Genomic DNA, 21,310 nt, shown 5'->3' on the forward strand with positions numbered 1-21,310 from the left:
CTATCTAAAGTTGGAGGTCAATGTTCATACCGCTGGGCTGCAAGCTGCCCAGGCGAAATATGAGGTGCTGTTCCTCCAATTTCCGGTGCGCCTCACTATGGCACTGGAGGAGGCACATGACAGAAAGGTCAGACTGGGAGTGGGAAGGGGAATTGAAGTGCTCAGCCACCGGGAGATCAGGTTGGTTAAGGCGGACTGAGCGAAGGTGTTGAGCGAAGCGATCGCCGAGCCTGCGTTTGGTTTCGCCGATGTAAAGAAGTTGACATCTAGGGCAGCGGATGCAATAGATGAGGTTGGAGGAGGTGCAGGTGAACCTCTGTCTCACCTGGAAAGACTGTTTGGGTCCTTGGATGGAGTTGAGGGGGGAGGTAAAGGGACAGGTGTTGCATCTCCTGCGGTTGCAGGGGAAAGTGCCCGGGGATGGGGTGGTTTGTGTAGGAAGGGACGAGTGGACCAGGGAGTTACGGAGGGAACGGTCTCTGTGGAACGCAGATAGGGGAGGGGATGGGAAGATGTGGCCAGTGGTTTGGTCCCGTTGTAGGATGAATGGTGGAGTAGACTTGATGGGCCAAATGGCCTAGTTCTGCTCCTACAACTTATGAACTTAACTGAGGAACGGGGTGGCACAGTGGCGCAGCGGTAGAGTTGCTGCCTTACAGCCTTAAGAGACCCGGGTTCGATTCTGACCACGGATGCTCCCTGTTATCGTGTGTGTTTTCTGCAGGTGCTTCAGTTTCCTCCCACGTTCCAAAGACGTGCAGGTTTGTAGGTTAATTGGCTTCTAAGAATAAAATTGTCCCTAGTGTGTAGGATAGAACTAGTGCACGGGGGATTGTTGGTCGGCGTGGACTCGGTGGGCCAAAGGGCCTATTTTCACGCTGTAAATAATTTCTGAACGTTTTTTAAAAGTCAGTCTTGGTTAATGTGGCCATTATAAGACCATTTATTCCCTTTATAATGTATCTGTGCACTGTTGAATGTAAACATGTATACTCTTTCTGCTGACTGGTTAGCACGCAACAAAAGCTCGTATGTCTAAACTAAACTAAAGGGTCCCGACACAAAAAGTTGTCTATCCATTTCCCTTCACAGATGCTACCTCACCTGCTGAGTTCCTCCAGCAGTTTTTTTTGTTGCTTAAGAATCAACCACATTAGTAGATCAGAGGCCACATATGATCTGACTGGGTAAATAGGGCAAATTTATTTCTCTGGTGGGGTTTTAAGTCAGAATAATTTAGTTTAGTTTAGTTTATTGTCACGTGCGCCAAGGTACAGTGAAAAGCTTTTGTTGCGTGCCAACCAGTCGGCAGAAAGACTATACATGATTACAGTCGAGACATCCACAGCGCACAGATACATGATCGAGGGAATAAATGGTCTTATAATGGCCACATTAACCAAGACTGACTTTTATTTTACTTTCAGATATTATTGACAAGGTGCCATAAGGCAGATTGCTGAAGCATGTTAAATGATGCTGAATTAAAGGGAGGATATCAAATTTGATTAAAAGTTTATGCAAAGAAAAAGAGCAGAAACAGAGTACAATGTTTCAGGGTGACAGTGGGAATAGATTCCACACAGGGTCAGTTCTGGAGCAAGTTCCTGTTCACTTCATATATCAAGGATTGAGATGGAGACAGAGATAGAGCAACATGAAAACTCGAGGATGGTACCAAATTCACCTTGTGTGTTTAGTTTAGTTTCGAGATAAAGCGTGGAAACAGGCCCTTTCGGCCCACCGGGTCCGCGCCAACCAGCGATCCCCGCAGTTTAACACTATCCTATACCCACTAGGGACAATTTTTACATTTACCAAGCCAATTAACCTACATACCTGTACGTCTTTGGAGTGTGGGAGGAAACCGAAGAGCTCGGAGAAAACCCACGCAGGTCACGGGGAGAACGCACAAACTCCGTACAGACGGCGCCCGTAGTCGGGATCGAACCCGGGTCTCCGGCGCTGCATTCGCTGTAAGGCAGTAACTCTACCGCTGCGCCACCGTGCCGTGTTGCCAGTACAGTTCATTCCAAAGAAGGCCGAAGTAATGTTTAGTTTAGAGATACAGCACGGTAACGGGCCCTTCAAAACTAGTCTCACTCCGGCCACTCCTTGTCGCCACTCCCGTTAGGCAAAAGGTACAGAAGCTTGAAAGTGCACGCCACCGGACTCAGTAGCAGCTTCTTCCCCTCCATTATCAAACTTCTAAGCTAGGGTACTGTCCGATTCATCCCTACCCCATTGCGGACTTTGGACTGAAATACTGTGAACTATATTCTTCCACCAAGTCTATTCACACTAGTTCCCAGTTATCCCACTTTGGCATCCACCTACTATACGATAGGGCAATTTACAGAGGCCGATCAACCTACAAACCCACTCGTCCTTGGGATGTGAGAGGAAACCGGAGCACCCGGAAGGAACCCACGTGGTCTCAGGGAGAACGTGCAAACTCTTCACAGACAGCACCCAAGGTCAGGATCAAACCCGGGTCTGTGGCACGGTGAGGCAGCAGCTCTATCAGTTGTGCCACTGTGCAGCCTCTCTGATGGCAAAATGGAGAAACGGGCTTAACAACAGCTCAAGCAACTTGTCATTCAGGTGTTGAAGATGCTGGAGGGTCTCCACTCGAAACGTCGCCGATTCCTTCTCTCTGGAAATGCTGCCTCTCCTGCTGAGTTACTCCAGCTTTTTGTGTCTATTTTCGATGTGAACCAGCATCTGCAGCTCCTTCCAACACTTGTCGATCAGGTGTGCTGAGGAACAATCTTCTGCTGCACTTATTCTCTGAATGGAAGAGGGTTTGATGTTGTCTGGTGGTCAGGGATTAGTGGAGAACTGGACTGAGACCGTTTTCAGTTCGTCTTTTCATCGGAGCTTTGGAAAGAGATTTTCTCACATGCAAAATGTCGGCGCAAGTTTGTTTATTTTAGCGCACATTGGGCCAGCGTGATGGGGGGGGGGGGTCAGGATTGCTTGCGAGCACACCTGGATGAGACACCATTAGTAAATCTTTGTGCCCGTACAGCTGTTAATATGGGCTCATTAAAATCGCTCGCCCTGCTTTATTTTAAACAGCACCGGATTTATTTGTTGTGGGGGGCAGGTGGTTTGGTTCTGAGTTGTATTAAGATCTGATTTGACCTTGGCTGGTTTCAATTCTTGTTCCCAGGCACCACTCACTGTTTGTTATTGTCTGATTTCATTTCCTGTCTCCCTTGCCTGCACTCAAATCCAAAACGCAAAAAAAAACTGGCACCTCTCTCTCCTTTTCCACATGCAGCCCCCATTCCACCTCCCCACGTAAAACTTTGAAAGTGTGCTATTCCCCTGGGCTTTCTGCAGCAGAAAGATATATCGCACTGTTGAGATTTTTAAATGGAACAATATGGCCCTTGATACTCCATCATTTGACTATTGGGCCCCCTGTCTCCTCCCTATGTTTAATCTCTCTGAGATTTGCTCATTAGAGTCCAGTAGATGTGCGTTGTCCCAAAAGGGAACACAGGCCACTGGGCTGGGAATGATATTTCTCAATTGCCTTTGTTTCAGCTTGTTCCCTTCACTCAAGGATAGGTGTTAACCCTTCATGATCAGGAGTGGTCAGCTCGCTCCACTGTCACTCACACAGAGAAAATCAACCTCTTTTTTTTAAAAGAAAAGCATTGCCCCTGTGACCGCATGGATTTCCTCTGGGTGCTCTGATTTCATCTCACATTTGGAGGAATTTAAGTTATGAGGAGCAGAATTAGGCCATTCGGCCCATCATGTCTACTCTGCCATTCAATCATGGCAGATATATCTTCCCCTCCCGACTCCATTCTCCTGCCTTCTCCCCATAACCCCTGACACCCATGCTAATAAAAAAATCTATCAGTCTCTGCCTTAAAAATATCCATTGACTTGGCCTCCACAGCCATATGGGCCAAATATGGGCCAAATATGGTCAGGTGAGACTCGTGGGGCCTGTGCAAGTTGGTAGGGCCTGTTTCCATGCTGCATGGCTCTATGACTATCCCAAAGACCTACGAGTGAAGTATAACTTATGAATAGTTAAAATAAGAGCGTGCTTCAAGATGCAAATCAGATTTAGTTTAGTTTGGTTCATTATTGTCATGTGTACTGAGGTACAGCCCATGCTATCCAGTCAGTGAATAGATTCTACATGATTACAATCAAGCCGTGCACAGTATTCAGATACATGATAGAGGGAATAATTTTTAGTGCAAGATAAAGTCCAATAAAGTTTAGTTCAAGATAGTTTGGTGGTCTCCAAATAGGATGGTTCTGTTGCCTGATAAGAACCGGGAAGAAACTGTCCCTGAATCTGGAGGTGTGCGTTTTTACACTTCAGTACCTCTTGCCTGAGGGGAGAGGAGGGAATGACCGGGGGTGAGACTCGTCCTTGATTGTGCTGGTGGCCTTGCCGAGACAGCGTGATGTGTAGATTGAGTCCATTGTATCCACAAAATAAGCTAGAGTGAATTATTTAATTACTGTGAGCATGCCAGACCATCAACAGTATAATTATACATTTTGCACTTGGAGCTACTGTAAGTTGTTATTTAAAGTGTAAGAAAATAACTGCAGATGCTGGTACAAATCGAAGGTATTTATTTCACAAAATGCTGGAGTAACTCAGCAGGTCAGGCAGCATCTCATGAGAGAAGGAATGGGTGACGTTTCGGGTCGAAACCCTTCTTCAGACTGAAGATAGAGGACCCTTCTTCAGACTGAAGAAGGGTCTCGACCCGAAACGTCACCCATTCCTTCTCTCCTGAGATGCTGCCTGACCTGCTGAGTTACTCCACCATTTTGTGAAGTAAGTTGTTATTTAATGACTTTAAAACATCTTGGTTTCAGTTTCATCTTGGTGGTGATTGATTTTTGGTGGTGGTGAGGGCACTGGACGACTGTACATTCCCCTATATTTCTATTAACTCATCTTATCTGTGTTTTCAATGTAGGCAACTGTATTTCCATCGGCTTACAACTGGTGATGTTTTATGATCACATGTGTTGCAATGACGTCACCCCACCAAGAGAGGAGGTTTCTTGCAGAGTTGCCCTTTTACTTTAAAGGTGTTCCTACTACTTTACAGCCAATGAAGTCTGTAAATGCAGGCATGGTTGCATTGCAAGTCACAAAAGAGCAATTTTACCCATAGCAAAGTTCCTCAAAAACAGCAATGGAACCAGGTAATCTATTTTTTTGCAGTTAGTTTAGGAAAAAGCATTGACGAGTGAAGTTAGGGCAACAGCGGTAGAGTTGTTGCCTTACAGCACCAGAGACCCAGGTTCGACCCTGACTCTGGGTGCTGTTTGTAAACAGGTGCTCCTCAGCTCTGGGAGCTCCGGTTTCCTCCCACACTCCAAAGAAGTGCAGGTTTGTAGGTTAATTGGCTACGGTAATGGTTGTAAATTGTCCCTCGTGTGATTGTGCTAGTGTACGGGGTTCGCTGGTCAGCGCGGACTCTGTAAACCGAAGGGCCTGATTCCGTATTGTAGATCTGTATCTTTAAACTAAAGTTGAGAGAACTTTCCTGTTCTTTATCAAGAAGTGTTGTGGGACCTTTCAAATCCACCCGTGAGACTTGTTGGAAGCTGAGGTTTAGGGAGAGGTTGAGCAGGCTAGAACTTTATTCCTTGGAGCACATGAGGGGTGATCTTGTAGAGGTGTACAAGATCATGAGGGGAATAGACAGGGTACATTCACAGTCTTTTATCCAGAGTAGGGAAATCAAGAACCAGAAAACAGTTTTAAGGTGAGGGGAGAAGGATTTAATAGGAACCTGAGGAGCACCTTTTTTTACACAAAGTGTTGTAGGAATGTGGAACAAGCTGCCAGAGTAGGTGGTTGAGGCAGGTACTATCACGACATTAAAGAAACATTTATTCAGGTACATGGATAGGATAGGTTTAGAGGGATATGGACCAAACGCAGGCAGGTGGGACTAGTGCAGATTGGCATGTTGGTCGGCGAGGGCAGGTTGGGCCTAAGGGCCTGACGCCCTGCTGTATGACACTACAACTAAACATGGAAAACCAAAGTGTCGGCTTCATTCTCGGTGAAGATAATCAGCCCAATGAAACAGGCAGCGAAGGAAGGGAAAAGTGGTGGGAAGGAAAGCTGAGTGTCATCGGTCTGTCGTTGGAAACTGGCCCTGCGTTGTCAGCTGGAGTCTCTGAGGAGGACCATGGGAATGAGAAAGAGGAAGGATGAGGGCAGAGGTTGAGAATGGATCCTGGGGGAACACAAGGGTCATGGAGTTAGCGTGGGAAGAGAACCCATTGCAGGATTCATTGTCGACAAGGAACCCAACATGATTTCTGATTTCCAACACTGAATCGATGGTGACTCCAGGCTTGAACAAGAGCAACTGCTGAAACAAAAAGAACCGATCAGATATCACTGATCTGGTTGAGTTTATTGTTGTCAAATGTACCGAGGTACAGTGAAAAGCTTTTGTTTGGTTGCTATCCAGTCAATGAAAAGACGATACATGAATACAATCAAGCCATCCACAATGCACAGATAAAGAATAAAGGGTGCAACCTTTTGTGTAAATTAAAGTCCGATTAAAGATAGTTCAAAGGTTTCCAATGAGGTAGGTCAGGACCACTCTCTAGCTAGTGAGGGGACTGTAAAATTATGTAAAATATAAATATAAAATTATAAATAATAATTATAAATATAAAATATAAATATAAAATTAGAAATATAAAATTATAAATTATAAATATAAAGTTATGAATATAAATATAAAATATAAATATAAAATTATAAATATAAAATTATAAATAATAATTATAAATATATAAATATAAAATTATAAATATAAATATAAAATATAAATATAAAATTATGTAAAATATAAATATAGTGAGAGGACTGTAAAATATGTTAGTTGTCTCATAACAGCTGGGGAGAACCTGGCCCTGAATCTGGAGTCTGGATCTTGTCTGAATCTGTATCTACTTTTATTATTTTCTGGTATATCTTGTCCTATGTAAATAAGTGAACAATTTTTTCCCTTGAAACAAAAGTCAACAAGTTTTTATAAAGAAAAACCATCCAGGGAAATGTTAAAGCCTTGTTAACCTGACCCACGGATTTTCATTGAAAACCAGTATTTTTAACTAGTATTTCTAAAGCGGTGATTGATTGGTTGTAATCAGTGTAGAATTGTGTGCTTGATTATGATCATTCCAAGAACTGGGACTTGTAAAAATATCAACATGTTTAACAAGTGAAACGGCAGCAAGAAGCCAATGTTTGAATCAACAATGTAACTCAAGCCAGAAAGCGAGTGAGGGAAAGAATAGCGAGAAAGCAAGAAAGAGGGGGGAATAGTGAAGGAAAAAATTATTAAAAAGAAAAGGAGGGAAAGAAAGGAAGGGGGTTGGAAGGAACTGCAGATAGATGGTGATTTACACCGAAGATAGACACAAAATGCTGGAGTAACTCAGAGAGAAGAAGGAACGGGTGACGTTTGGGTTGAGAGCCTTCTTGAGAGCCTTCTTCAGACTGAGAGTCAGGGGAGAGGGGAGACATAGAGATATGGAAGGATGTCATGAAAACGAGAGATCAAAGGGGATCGAAGACAAGGAAAATGTAGCCAGATAATTGGCTTTGCTGAGGTTGACAGAGAGAAATGGTGCTTGAGGCAGCTGGAGTGGACTCCAATGCTCACTTTGAAATGCTGTGAGCCACCTTATAGAGCCACTAAAGGGAGGTCCCTCTCCCTCTCCCCCCCTCCCCCTCTCCCCCCCCCCCCCCTCTCTCCCCCCCTCCCTCCATCAGATAGCAATGAAGTAATTGGGTATTTTTAAAGAGGAGATTGATAGTTTCCTGATTAATAAGGACGTCAAAAGTTACGGGGAGAAGACGGGAGAATGGGGTTAAGTGGGAAAAATGGATCAGCCATGATCGGATGGCGATGCAGATTCAATGGGCCGAATGGCCTAATTCTGCTCCTATGTCTTATGAACTTATTATGGACTACACTCTGATAGTTGGTATAGATGGGGTTACCTGAACTCCTGGGGAAGCTGTTCTTATTACTGTTGCACTTTATAAACATTAAAGCACATTGCAGGGTAAGGTTCAATGTGAAATGTATTAAAGCACTCCCTGGTGCAGCCCCTGTCAAGATCGCCGTACCGATGAAGGGAAGTCTGTGTTTACGTGAGGTTCTTGGTATATGTCAACTCTCCAGATCCAACTAATTTAAACAAATGGAGACTCACTTCCTCCGTGTGATGGTGTTTAAGCAGAATAACATTGTGTGATTACATAGGGATTAGTGAATATTGGGACATTCTTCTCACTTGTGTTTTGGTGTGCGGGTAATTAGGCTGCTAGTACAGTGCAGTACTGTGGGACAGTGGCTCTGTCAGAGGCTCTCTCTCTTGGATGGGATGGTAAAGCACTCTCTTAGCTTCTCCCTGACGTGGCTCCAAGAGGTTCCTTACTGCATTTCTAAGTAAGCATTGGACCTTACCCCAGCTGCCCCCTCCACCGTTTCTCCCTCTGTCAACTTCAACATAAAGACAAATATCTGGCCACTTCCTTTTTTCCCCTTTCATCCGTTTCTTTTCCATACATTTTTCCCTTCACTTTTGTTCCTCTTTCTTGCTTTCTCCCTTCTTTCTCTCCTCGACTTGATCTTTTCCTTTGCTTCTCTATTTTTGTTCTCCTCTTCTCTTGCTCTTCACTTCCAGCTGCTCTCCTTGCTCTTCAACCTCTCTGCTCTCCTCCTTGTCTCTCCGCTCTCGCTGCTCTGCCTTCCGTCTTGCACTTATTTCTTCTCTCGCGTCGCTCTCGTTCTTCTCTCCGCACGTGCTCGCTTCCCTCTTCGCTCGCCGTCCTCTATCTTCGCTCTTTTGCTCCTCTCGTTTTGCATTCTGCTCTCATTCTGTTGGAGCATCAGTAAGCTGGATCGAGCGAATGACTGTTCTGTTGAGGGATACTGCACGGAAACAGGCCCTTCGGCCCACCGTGTCCATGCCGACCTTCGACCACCCGTTCACTCTGGTTCTACGTTATCCCACTCTCTCATCCACTCTGCACACTCAGAGCAATTTTACAGAGGCCGATCAACTTACACACCTGCAGAGCTTTTAGCTGAGGGAGGAAACCGGAGCACCTGGAGGAAACCTGAAGCCACAGGGAGAACCTGCAAACTCCACACCGACAGCACCAGAGATCAGGATCGAGCGCGGGTCTCTGGCGCTGTGAGGCAGCAGCTCTATCAGCTGTGCCACTGTGCCATGCCAGCTGTATTGAAAATCACTAAGCTGTTGAACTATTTGGGGCATCTCAGCTGAGCCTAAAATGTATGTTGCTCGCAATGCGTACCAGGAAGGAGTCAATGGATAAAAAAAAACAGGAAAAGACTCTGTTTTGTTTCCTTTCTTTCCAGTAATGTCTCCATCCCCATCCACCTCAGAGACTTGGGTTAATCCTGACTACAGGTGCTGTCTGCACAGAGTTTGTGCATCCCCCCCGTGACCGTGTGGGTTTTCTCCGGGTGCCCTGGTTTCCTCCCATTCTCCAAAGACGTGCAGGTTTGTAGGTTAATTAGCTATTGTAAATTGTCCCAATTGTGTGGGATAGTGCTAGTGTACGGGGTGATCCAAGGGTGGTGCGGACCGTGGACCGAAGGACCTGTTTCTGCACTTTATCTCTAAAGTCCAAATCTCCAAAGCAGAGAACAGGGCTTGAATCTGGAGTTGTGAATCTGTGGAATTCTCTGCCTCAGAAGGCAGTGGAGGCCAATTCTCTGAATGCATTCAAGAGAGAGCTAGATAGAGCTCTTAAGGATAGCGGAGTCAGGGGGTATGGGGAGAAGGCAGGAACAGGGTACTGATTGAGAATGATCAGCCATGATCACATTGAATGGTGGTGCTGGCTCAAAGGGCCGAATGGCCTACTCCTGCACCTATTGTCTATTATCTATCTCACACTATGCAACATGTCAACTAACTTGTCCTCTGAGTTCAAGGGTGGGCCATGCCGTTATCCCGTGGATTAGACAGTGATGTACTGGATGTGTTTGTTTGCAGTGGGCTCGGGACCAGTTTGAAGGACTGTTCAAGCAGCCAGCAGAGAATGTCAACAAGTACTTGGAGTAAGTAGACTTCTTCATTTTCGTTCCTTCCGGTTTATCTTCCAGAAGAGGAGAGAGCGTCCAAAGAAACCAGTCGTTGTCACAATGTAGAGCAAAGCACCATAAGTCCTTTTCCCTCCCACATCCCAAATGCAGAAAGTGTATGAGAGGGGCCGGGTAAGTGGGGAGCACAGAGTGGCGAGATGGGTGAGGAGATTACAGAGGGTGCCGGACAATAGATTGCATGGAAGGGGAAAGGAAGAATGGGGTGGGGTCGCAAAGGTTGGAAGTGTGGAAGCACAAGACTGGAAGTGTAAGGTCATAGAGCCATGCAGCGTGGAAACGGGCCCTTCAGCCTAACTTGCCCTCACCGACCATCATGTCACATCTACACCATGTTGATGTTCCACCCTGCCTGCGTTTGGCCCATATCCCTCTAAACCTATCCTATCCATGAACCAATCTAAATGTTTCCTAAACGTTGCGATAGTAACTGCCTCAAATACCTCCTCCGGCAGCTCGTTCCACACACCCACCACCCTTTGTGTGAAAAAGTTACCCCTCAGGTTCTTATTAAATCTTTCCCCCCCTTCACCTTAAACCTATGTCCTCTGGTCTTTGAGTCACCTACTCTGGATAAGAGACTGTGTGCATCAACTTGATCTATTCCTCTCGTGATCTTATACACCTCTATATGATCACCCCTCATCCTCCTACGCTTAGGGTGTGTTTCGGAATTAGAGGGGGTGATATGCAGGGGAGAAAGAGGAGGAAGGGTGATGTTGTGTGGGAGGTGGCCGTAGTGCAGTGTGAAGATGGGGAGAATTACTCTGGATCTGAGGAGGATTGGAGTGTTGGGGATCTTGGGGAGATGAACGACGAGGATGTTGCCAGCACTCGAGGGCCTGAGCTATAGGGTTGGGCAGGCAAAGACTTTAATCCTTGGAGCACAGAAGGCTGAGGGGTGATCTTATAGAGGTACATAAGATCATGAGGGGAATAGATAGGGTGATTGCACAGATTCTTTTACCCAGAGTAACAAGGAATCAAGAACCTGGGAATATAGGTTTAAGGAGAGAGGGACAAGATTTAATTGGAACCCGAGGGGAAATTTATCACACGGAGGGTGGTGGGTAAATGGAACGGTGCCAGAGGTGGTGGTTGCTGCAGGTACTTAGTATAGTTTAGTTTATTGTCACGTGTACTGAGGTACAGTGAAATACTTTTTTCGTGCTAACAGTCAGCGGAAAGACTATACATGATTACAATCAAACCCGCCCACACTGTACAGGTGCAGGAAAAAGGGGATAACGTTTAGTGCAAGATAAAGTTCAGAAAAGTTCTATTACAGATAATACGAGGGATTCCTATAACAACATTTAAAAGACTAGAAATAAGGAACTGCAGATGCTGGTGTACACTAAAGAACACAAAGTGCAGGAGTAACTCAGTGGGTCAGGCAGGATCTCTGGAGAACATGGATAGGCGACGTCTCTGGTCGGAATCCTTTCTCGGATTGAAAAAGCGTGCCGACCCAAAACGTAACCTATCCACGTTCTCCAGAGATGCTGCCTGACCCGCTGAGTTACTCCAGCACTTTGTGAGCATTTAAAAAAAACATTTGGACAGGTACATGGATAGGAAATATTGAGAGGGATATTGGCCAGACGTGGGCAGGCAGGAGTGGCGTACATGGGGCATCTTGGCCGGCATGGGCAAGTGGGCTGAAGGGCCTGTTTCTGAGCTGCATCTATGACGAGTTTGGACATCTCGCAGAGCAAGTACTGCCCCTTTGGAACAGTCAGACAAGCCAGAATCCCCAGAAGGCACTTGCTGAGGCAAGCACGTCAATAATACCTGGCTTCCCTCTCTGAAAGCAAGATCTCTTGCTGGGCTTTCTTTCTGCCCACTTATGGCATCTCACTGAGTCTGAACAGGGTCTTCTCTTAGCCGTGAGGTCCCTCTCTCTCTTTGAGCTTCGAGCGAAGAAATTGTCTTAAAAAGGTAATAGTTTCAACCTCGCAGTCTATTGAAGAGATTGTTTATCTTTGTCTGCTGACAGTAAGTTAAGTAGGTGGAACTTCAATAAACATCGTGTCTGTCAAACAAAAGTAATCCTGCACCTGTGATTTACGTGGACTTTTCCTCCCTCCATCTCGGCTCCTCTGCTTACGTTTCCGTTCCCTGTTTATCAGTGGTAGTGAATTTAAAGGGGTCACCAGCTTCCAGCTGAACGTGAGCTATTAAGTTGCTGTGTCTGGTCACCAAGGTCCAATACTCAAGATGGATGAGTAGTCCAGTGCACATTCCACCACACAGCACCAGTAGGAAACATTTAGGTCTAGGTCATCTGTGCTTATGGATTGTGCTGCCACAGGAGGTAGTTGAGGCAGGTGCAGTGACAACATTCAAAAGACACTGGACCAAGTGGACACGTTGGGCCCAAACCTCTCCTGCATTGGTGCAGCACCCTCTCCACCCCCACTCTCCCCCTGCACTCGATATATGGTTAGGAAAGGTTTAGTGCGATATATGGGCCAAATACAGGCAAATGGGAATAATTCAGATGGGGCATCTTGGTCAGCATTGATGCATTGGGCTGAAGTGCCTTTTTTGGTGCTGTGTGATTCTACGACTCCATCGTCTAAATGGGAACCCACCTAACAGCCAGTGCAGCCATCAACTAGACTATTAATTAACACTAAGAAGTCCATTATTTTCGTGGTGGAATTTGCCACAAACTGGATTTATTCACAGCATTAGAGTTTTAGAGTTTAGTTTAGAGATACAGCATGGAAACAGGCCCTTTAGCCCACCGAGTCCACACCGACCGAAAATCCCCCGTACACTAGTTCTATCCTACACTCGAGGGACAATTTACAGAAGCCAATTAACCTACAAACCTGTACATCTTTGGAGTGTGGGAGGAAACCGGAACACCCAGAGAAACCCCAGGTGGTCACGGGGAGAACGTACAAACTCTGTACAAACAGCGCCCATAGTCAGGATCGAACCCGGGTCTCTGGAGCTATGAGGCAGCAACTCCATCGCCCTGTCACCCTCATGTGAAAACTTACAGGACAAGACATGTGTTTCATTTACTGTCCTATTAAAACGACTTCCCTTCACATCCACTGCACACCATCTTTACATTACAGCACACGTCATAATCTTGCTTCTTGACTGGAGCTCAGACGCTAATGGTAACTGTCTCTTTACATCGAACAGAGGCCCTTCTTTTATTGATCAGACAATGACGCTCCAGAAAGGTCACGCTTTGGAAATTCTGGAAGGCGTTTACAAGGGTCTGGTTGCCGATAAGCCCCAATCCTGGGCCGACTGTGTGGCCTGGGCCAGAAGACACTGGCAGACGCAGTACAACAACATTCTCCGGCAGCTTCTACACAACTTCCCAGTTGACAAGGTAACAGGTTGAGGCTGGAGGGAGGGGGGAGCGGGGAGTGTAGGAATGGGGAGCAATGGATGATGTCTGCTGTATTGGAATCACTCTGTATTTCAGCACTGCAATTGAACACGAGTAATTACTCCAGGAGCAGTGATGAGATCTTTACATGGTCACGGACAGAACAGTATTTTTTAAGGTGGATAGCAGATTTTCTTCCCTATACACCTTTCACCTGTCTCTAGTGTGTAGGATAGTGCTAGTGTATGGGGTGATCACTGGTCGGCGTGGACTCGGTGGGCCGAAGGGCCTGTTTCCACGCTGTATCTCAAACCTCTCGAGGGTTAAGATGAGAGAAGAAAGATTTGATGGGCGGATGAGGAGCAATTTTTTTTTCACATAGAGGATGGTTGGTACATGGAAAAAGGTGGGAGATGAAGTAGTTGAGGCAGGTACAATACAAAGTTTAACAGACATTTGTCCAGATACCTGGATAGGAACGATCTAGAGGGATATGGGCCTAACACTGGAACATGGGACCAGCTTAGATGGGTTTCTCTTGGTTCCTCTTAATCTTCCTTTTCTATCAGATTCCATAATCTGCAGCCCTTTGTGGAGGAAGGAACTGCAGATGCTGGTAGATACTAAGTGCTGGAGTTACTCAAGGGTCAGGTGGCATCTCTGGAGAAAAAGAACATGTGACAATTCGGGTCGGAACCCTTCGTCAGAAGGGTTTGGAGGTCTGGAGAAGGGTTCCGACCCGAAACGTCACCTATTCCTTTACTCCAGAGATGCTGCCTGACCCGCTGAGTTACTCCTGCACTTTGTGTCTATCTGCAGCCCTTTGTTCATGTTACTACGTTCTAAGAGCAGAATTAGGCTATTTGACCCATCAAGTCTATCTTTCCCTCTCAATCCCATTTTACTGCCTTTGCCCCATAACCCCTGACACCCGTACTAATCAAGAATTTGTCAATCTCCACCATAAAAATATCCATTGACAGCCTCCACAGCCTTCTGTGGCAAAGAATTCCATAGATTCACGACCCTCTGACTAAATAAATTCCTCGTCTCCTTTCTAAAGGTACATCCTTTTATTCTGAGGCTATGGCCTCTGGTCCCAGACTCTCCCACTAGTGGAAACATCCTCACTACATCCACTCTATCCAGGCCTTTCATTATTTGGTAAGTTTCATTGAGGTCCCCCCTTGCTTCTATCCGTTGCTTCTATCTATCACCTCCAAGCCCTTTATTGTCAGTTAGTTTACTGACTACTGCACTGTATTACTTTGCTGTAGGAAGGAACTGCAGATGCTGGTTTAAACCGAAGATAGACACAAAAAGCTGGAGTAATTCAGCAGGATAGGCAGCATCTCTGGACAGAAGGAATGGGTGAAGGGTCGAGACCTTTCTTCCGACCTTTGGTCAGCAACTTACTTTGCTGTAGTTGCCTCTGGGCAATAGGGTCTGTATCCTAAATTGCCTAAAGGTCAATCCCCATTGACCCCGTAGTGCATTTGCCAACTATGACACTGGGGGAGCTGTTGTTCAAATCCTTGTTCAGTTTAAGTACACTGTACAACTCAGCTCACAACCTTACAGGACTTGGCATTGCTTGAGCGATCGTGCTTGGCAGGCGTAATGTGTGTCACTAGCACAAGCAGAATGCTTTCCTGAGCCTGGGTTTATGAGACTTTATTAGGTAAAGTATAGTCTACTGTCTGTACCCGGCCTGAACTAATTGACCCTGATACTGAGTGCTCCATGTAAATAAAATTAATTTGTCTGAACTATCATCTCTTATCTTGATGAGTGGAAAGTCCCTTCTGCGAACCTCCTCCCCCACTCCCCTCCATCTTCCTAATGAATCAATTTAATGTTGGCAAAATATCCTGTTAAGAACAGATTTATTATGAGCAGCTTTTGCCCAATATTCGAAAACTGCACTTAATGTAATATAAATCAGTGCATGGAAAAACTGCGATATTGCAAAACAAATATGAACAAATATTTGACTTTTTTTAATAGAAGGTGGGTATTTGACGGCCGTTAATTAGTGTCCAGCTAATGTTAAGCAGAATTGAATCGTGGAATCTCACCACACATCAAGAGGCCACTGAGCCCAAGTCAAGTCAAGTCAAGTCAAATTTATTTGTCACATACACGATGTGCAGTGAAATGAAAGTGGCAATGCCTGCGGGTTGTGCACAAAAAGAATTACAGTTACAGCATATAAATAAAGTTAATAAGTTACTATTATTGTCGACAAAAATTTAGTCTCTGGGGTTATAAAAGTTGACAGTCCTGATGGCCTGTGGGAAGAAGCTCCGTCTCATCCTCTCCGTTTTCACAGCGTGACAGCGGAGGCGTTTGCCTGATCGTAGCATCTGGAACAGTCCGTTACTGGGGTGGCAGGGGTCCCTCATGATCTTGCTTGCTCTGGATCTGCACCTCCTGATGTATAGGTCCTGCAGGGGGACGAGTGTAGTTCCCATGGTGCGTTCTGCCGAACGCACTACTCTCTGCAGGGCTATCCTGTCCTGGGCAGAGCTGTTCCCAAACCTGAGTGTAATGTTGCCGGACAGGATGCTCTCTACAGCCCCAGAGTAGAAGCAATGAAGGATCCTCTGAGACACTCTGAATTTCCTCAGTTGTCTAAGGTGGTAAAGGCGCTGCTTAGCCTTACCCACCAGTGCGGCAATGTGCGTTGCCCACGTCAGATCCTCTGCGATGCGGACTCCCAAGTATTTGAAACTGCTCACCCTATCCACAATAGACCCATTTATCTCCAGTGGCGTGTACGTCCTTGGATGTTTAGCCCTTCTGAAGTCCACAATCAGCTCCTTTGTTTTAGTGACATTCAAGAGGAGGCTATTGTCCTGACACCAGAGTGCCAGATCAGCCACCTCCTCCCGGTAGGCCTTCTCATCGTTGTCGGAGATCCGGCCCACCACCACAGTGTCATCAGCAAACTTGATGATGGAGTTTGAGCTGAACCTGGCCCCACAGTCATGTGTGTACAGGGAGTACAGTAGGGGGCTAAGGACGCAGCCCTGGGGGGATCCTATGTTCAGGGTGAGGGAGCTAGATGTGTGTTCCCCCATCCTGACCACTTGGGGCCTGGCAGTGAGAAAGTCCAGGACCCAGGCACACAGAGGGGTGCTAAGCCCCAGTTCCAGCAGCTTCTCAACCAGTCTGCTGGGGACTATTGTGTTGAATGCTGAACTAAAGTCAATGAACAGCATCCTCACATAGCCCCCCTGATTGTCCAGATGAGAGAGAGCGGTGTGTAGAACCTGGGAGACCGCATCATCCGTGGACCTGTTCGGACGGTATGCGAACTGTAGTGGGTCCATGTTGCGAGGAAGGAGGGCGCAGATGTGCTTCTTGACTAGCCTCTCAAAGCATTTCATGACAACCGAGGTGAGGGCCACCGGTCGGTAGTCATTTAAACACGCTGGAGAGGCATTCTTTGGCACCGGTACAATGATGGATCTTTTGAAGCATGCAGGGACCACGGACTTTGCCAAGGAGAGGTTGAATATTGTGGTGAGCACTGGAGCAAGCTGAGTAGCACAAGACTTTAGTACTCGCCCAGATATACCATCTGGGCCTCCAGCTTTCCTCGTGCCATCTCTTTGTTAAAACTCCCAATTCGTCGTCCCACTCTTCCCAATCGATTTCTTCTACTTCGCGATACTTTTTATTAAAGGCTGGGCTATCTTTAGATCAAAACCATCCCAATCTAGCAGTGCAAATGGCAATAATGTTATTATTGGTATCGTTTATTAGTAGTTATTACCAAGAGCAACGCAGTGGCGCAGCAAAGGTGTTGCTGCCTCACAGCGCTAGAGACCCGTGTTCGATCCTGACTACGGATGCTGCCTGTGTGGAATTAGCACGTGGGTTTTCTGTGGTGCTCTGGCTTCCACCCACATCCCAAACATGTGTTGGCTTGTCGATTAATCGGTCTCTGCAAATTGCCCCTCGTGTGGAGGATGTGAAAGTGGGATAACATAGAATTAGTGGGCGGCACAGTGGCGCAGTGGTAAAGCTGCTGCCTTACTGCGCCAGAGACCCGAATTTGATCCTGGCTATGGGTGCTGTCCCTGTGACCATGTAGGTTTCCTCCAAAATAAAGGGGAGGCCATTTAAAACCAAGGTGCGAAGAAACTTTTTCACCCAGAGAGTTGTGAATTTGTGGAATTCTCTGCCACAGAAGGCAGTGGAGGCCAATTCACTGGATGAATTTGAAAGAGAGTTAGATAGAGCTCTAGGGGCTACTGGAATCAAGGAATATGGGGAGAAGGCAGGCACGGGTTACTGATTGTGGATGATCAGCCATGATCACAATGAATGGCGGTGCTGGCTCGAAGGGCCGAATGGCCTCCTCCTGCACCTATTTTCTATGTTTCTATGATTGCTCCGGTTTCCTCCCATATTCCAGATCTGCAATTTTGTAGGTTAATTGGCTTCTGTAAATTTTCCCTAGTGTGTGGCTTAGAACTAGTGTACATGTGGTTGCTGGTCAGCGAGGGCTTGGTGGGCTGAAGGGCCTTTCCAAACTGTATCTGTAAAGCAGAAAGTGGCGAGTAACTGGAACAGGCTGCCAGGGGTGGTGGTGGAAGCAGGCATGATCGTGGTGTTTAAGGGGATTTTAGATTGACACATGGATATACATGGAATGGAGGGATATGGATGATGTGAAGACAGAGGGGATTAGTTTAACTTGGCAAGTCTGTATGGTACAGACATTGTGGGTTGAAGGGCCGGATCCTGTACTGTATAGTTCTATGTCCTATGTAAGCCTTGAATGTAGTTTGATGACAGTGTTATTAAACTAATGTCTGTAAGGGATCTGGAGATACAAGGAACAATGCAGGAGCAAGAAATAGCCAAGCGTTGTGGACGTAGCCCAGACCATCACACAAACCAACCTCCATTCCATTGATGGGCAAATAATGCTGGAGTAACTCAGCGTGACAGACAGCATCTGGAGAGAAGGAATAGGTGATGTTTCGGGTCGAGACCCTTCTTCAGACTGAAAGTCACAGGAAAGGGGATCGAGAAATATAGATGATGATGTAGAGAGATCTAGAACAAACTAGACCAAGTGGACCCATTGGGCCCAAACCTCTCCTGCATTGGTGCGGCACCCTCCCCTCTTCCCCCCCCCCTCCCGTCCCCTCTCCCCTCCCTCCACCCCACTCCCCCTCCCTCTCTCCCTCCTCCCCCTCCTCCCTCCCTTCTCCGCTCCCCCTCCACCCCCCTTCCCCTCCCACTCCTCCCCTTCCCCTCCCACCTTCCTCTCCCTCCTTCCCCACCCCCCACTCCATCCCCCTCAACCCCGCTTATCCTCCACCCGCCTCCCTCCTCCCCTCCCTCCCTCCTCCCCTCGCTTCTCCGCTCCTCCTCCACCCCCCTCTCCCTCTCCTCCCCTTCCCCTCCCACCTTCCTCTCCCCCTTCCCCTCCCCCCACTCCATCCCCCTCAACCCCCCTTATCCTCCCTCCACCCCCCTCCCCGCCAAACCCCCCTAAACTAAACCAAGACAAGGTGAGAAAAAAGCTAGGTCAAAGAATCTGTTTTTGAGGAGGGTGGTAAAGGTGGAGATTTTGTATGGGAGTTCCAGCAAGGGCCTGGGCAGCAGCAAACATGGCTGCCAATGGCCGAGGAAAGCAAATGGGTGAGGAACAAGAGCTTGGCGGTAGCATTGCCGATAGAATGAAGAACTATGAGGCACTCTGGAGGGAAGGGATTAGATGGCCAAATGCGTATGGGTGAAGTTTCAGTCTCAACGGATTTAGAATGGAGATGAGGACGAATTTCTTTAGTTAGAGGGTGGTGAATGTGTGGAATTCATTGCTACACAGAACGGTGGAACGGCCAAGTCATTGCATTGTTTTTTTTTAAAACGGCAATTAATAGGTTCTTCATTAGTAAGGGTGTCGAAGGTTATGGGGGGAAGGCAGGAGAATGGGGTTGAGAAGGAAAAATAAATCAGCCATGATCGAATGGCGGAGCTGGCTTAGAGTCTTACAGCATGGAAACAGGTCCTTCAGCACAACTTTCCCACACACCAACATGTCCCATCTACACTAGTCCCACCTGCCTGCCTTTGGACCATATCCCTCCAAGCGTCTCCTATCCACTTGATGGGCTGAATGGCCTAATTCTGCTCCTATGTCTTATGATCCAAACTAAACTAGCCAAGAGATTTCATTTTGGTCAGTCCACCATGTTACCCACGCCTCTAATGCACGAGCGCAGAGTTGGTGCCGCTGCTAAAATGCTGGGTTTTTTCTAATGAACGGGAGCACTAAATTAACACCAGCTGTTGAGGCCCATCTGCCTTCTGTGAGCTGTGAGACTCTGGCTTGTTGCAGAGTAGCTTTAGAGGGCAAGACAAGTAAAGGTTAATCCAGAATGAAAACAAGAGGCTTTGTCTTGGCACGTGGACCATCATGTCCTGCTGTGGATAGATTGCAGATTTCAAAGCGCCATGTAATCTGGCAAAAATAAGTCTCTGTGGACCCCTGTATCCCAAAACAAAAACGTAATTGGTTTCTAACTTGTGCGAGGCAGACAGATGTGGAGACGGAATTCTTGCAGCTTTGGGGAAAAAAGTATATTGTCTTAATGTGGGCACTGTTTTTAAAAGAACATGTAAAGAATTTTTACTTTTAATGCAAGCCTGAACTTTAAGCAAAGCTTATTTTTGGATCAGGAAAAGGGAAGTTATATTTTTAAAGAAAAACCTATTTCAGCAAGGGGATTGGCACCATTAGGCTTGCCAGCAATGTGTGCCATGCAAAGATAATCATTACTCTTTTCCCGCTTATGTTTATTCACCATTATAAAATCATAAAAATGTCCGATCAAGGGTCTCGACCCGAAACGTCACCCATTCCTTCTCTCCTGAGATGCTGCCTGGCCTGCTGAGTTACTCCAGCATTTTGTGAATAAGCCATCTTCACCGTGCCTTAACCTTCCATTGGATGGGTCTCGGTTAGGATAGAAAAGTGATGTTTTTGGACCGGGCGGCACAGTGGTGCAGCTGGTAGAGCTGCTGCCTCATGGCGCCAGAGACCCAGCTTCAACTCTGATCTTAGGTGCGGTCAGAGATTCAGAGTCAAAGTCATACAGCATGGAAGCAGGCACTTCAGCACAGCTCACCCATGCCCACCAGCATGCCCCATCTTTAGCCCACATCTTAGTTGAGTTTAATTTAGAGACACTGCAGGGAAACAGGCCCTTTAATTAACTGAGTCTACAGTGATCACCCGTGCACTAGTTCTATATTACACACTGGGGACAATTTACAGAAGCCAATTAACCGACCAGCTCGGGCGTCTTTGGAATGTGGGAGGAAACCCAGCGAAAACCCATGTGGTCACGGGGAGAACGTGCAAACTCCACACAGACAGCCCCGAAGTCAGGATCGAACCCGGGTCTCTCGCGCTGTAAGGCAGTCATTCTACTGCTGCTCCACTGTGTTGCCCTTTTATACCCACGTCTGCCCAGATGGTTGTTTTGCCGGGAACTCTTAGTTAGTTCCAAGTTAGTTAGAGGAAAAAGCTCATTCCTTCAGAATTGTTAACAATCTATCACGGTGAGATTTGATGTTTAAATAGATGCCTGCTTGCCAAGATGTTTGAGTGGCCACTCACTTGAATAGCAGCAGAAGTTATAAATACTGAGAACATAGAACAATACAAGACAAATACAACACAACAACAATCTCTTCGGCCCACAATGCCTGTGCTGAACATGGTCCCAATACCCCCCACTTA

General features: G+C 46.6%; 1 protein-coding gene across 1 annotated transcript in view; it reads left to right on the forward strand.

Moving 5' to 3' along the window:
- Positions 1 to 21,310, forward strand: part of LOC144601779 (ubiquitin-like modifier-activating enzyme 1) — a 234,740-nt gene that overhangs the window by 56,987 nt on the left and 156,443 nt on the right. Inside the window, exons 16-17 of the mRNA XM_078414193.1 lie at positions 10,072 to 10,136; positions 13,344 to 13,539. Coding sequence (XP_078270319.1) covers positions 10,072 to 10,136; positions 13,344 to 13,539 — 261 coding nt within the window. The remainder of the gene's footprint in view (positions 1 to 10,071; positions 10,137 to 13,343; positions 13,540 to 21,310) is intronic.

This window comes from Rhinoraja longicauda, chromosome 17 (assembly GCF_053455715.1).
Source record: "Rhinoraja longicauda isolate Sanriku21f chromosome 17, sRhiLon1.1, whole genome shotgun sequence".
Classification (NCBI taxonomy): Eukaryota; Metazoa; Chordata; class Chondrichthyes; order Rajiformes; family Arhynchobatidae; genus Rhinoraja; species Rhinoraja longicauda.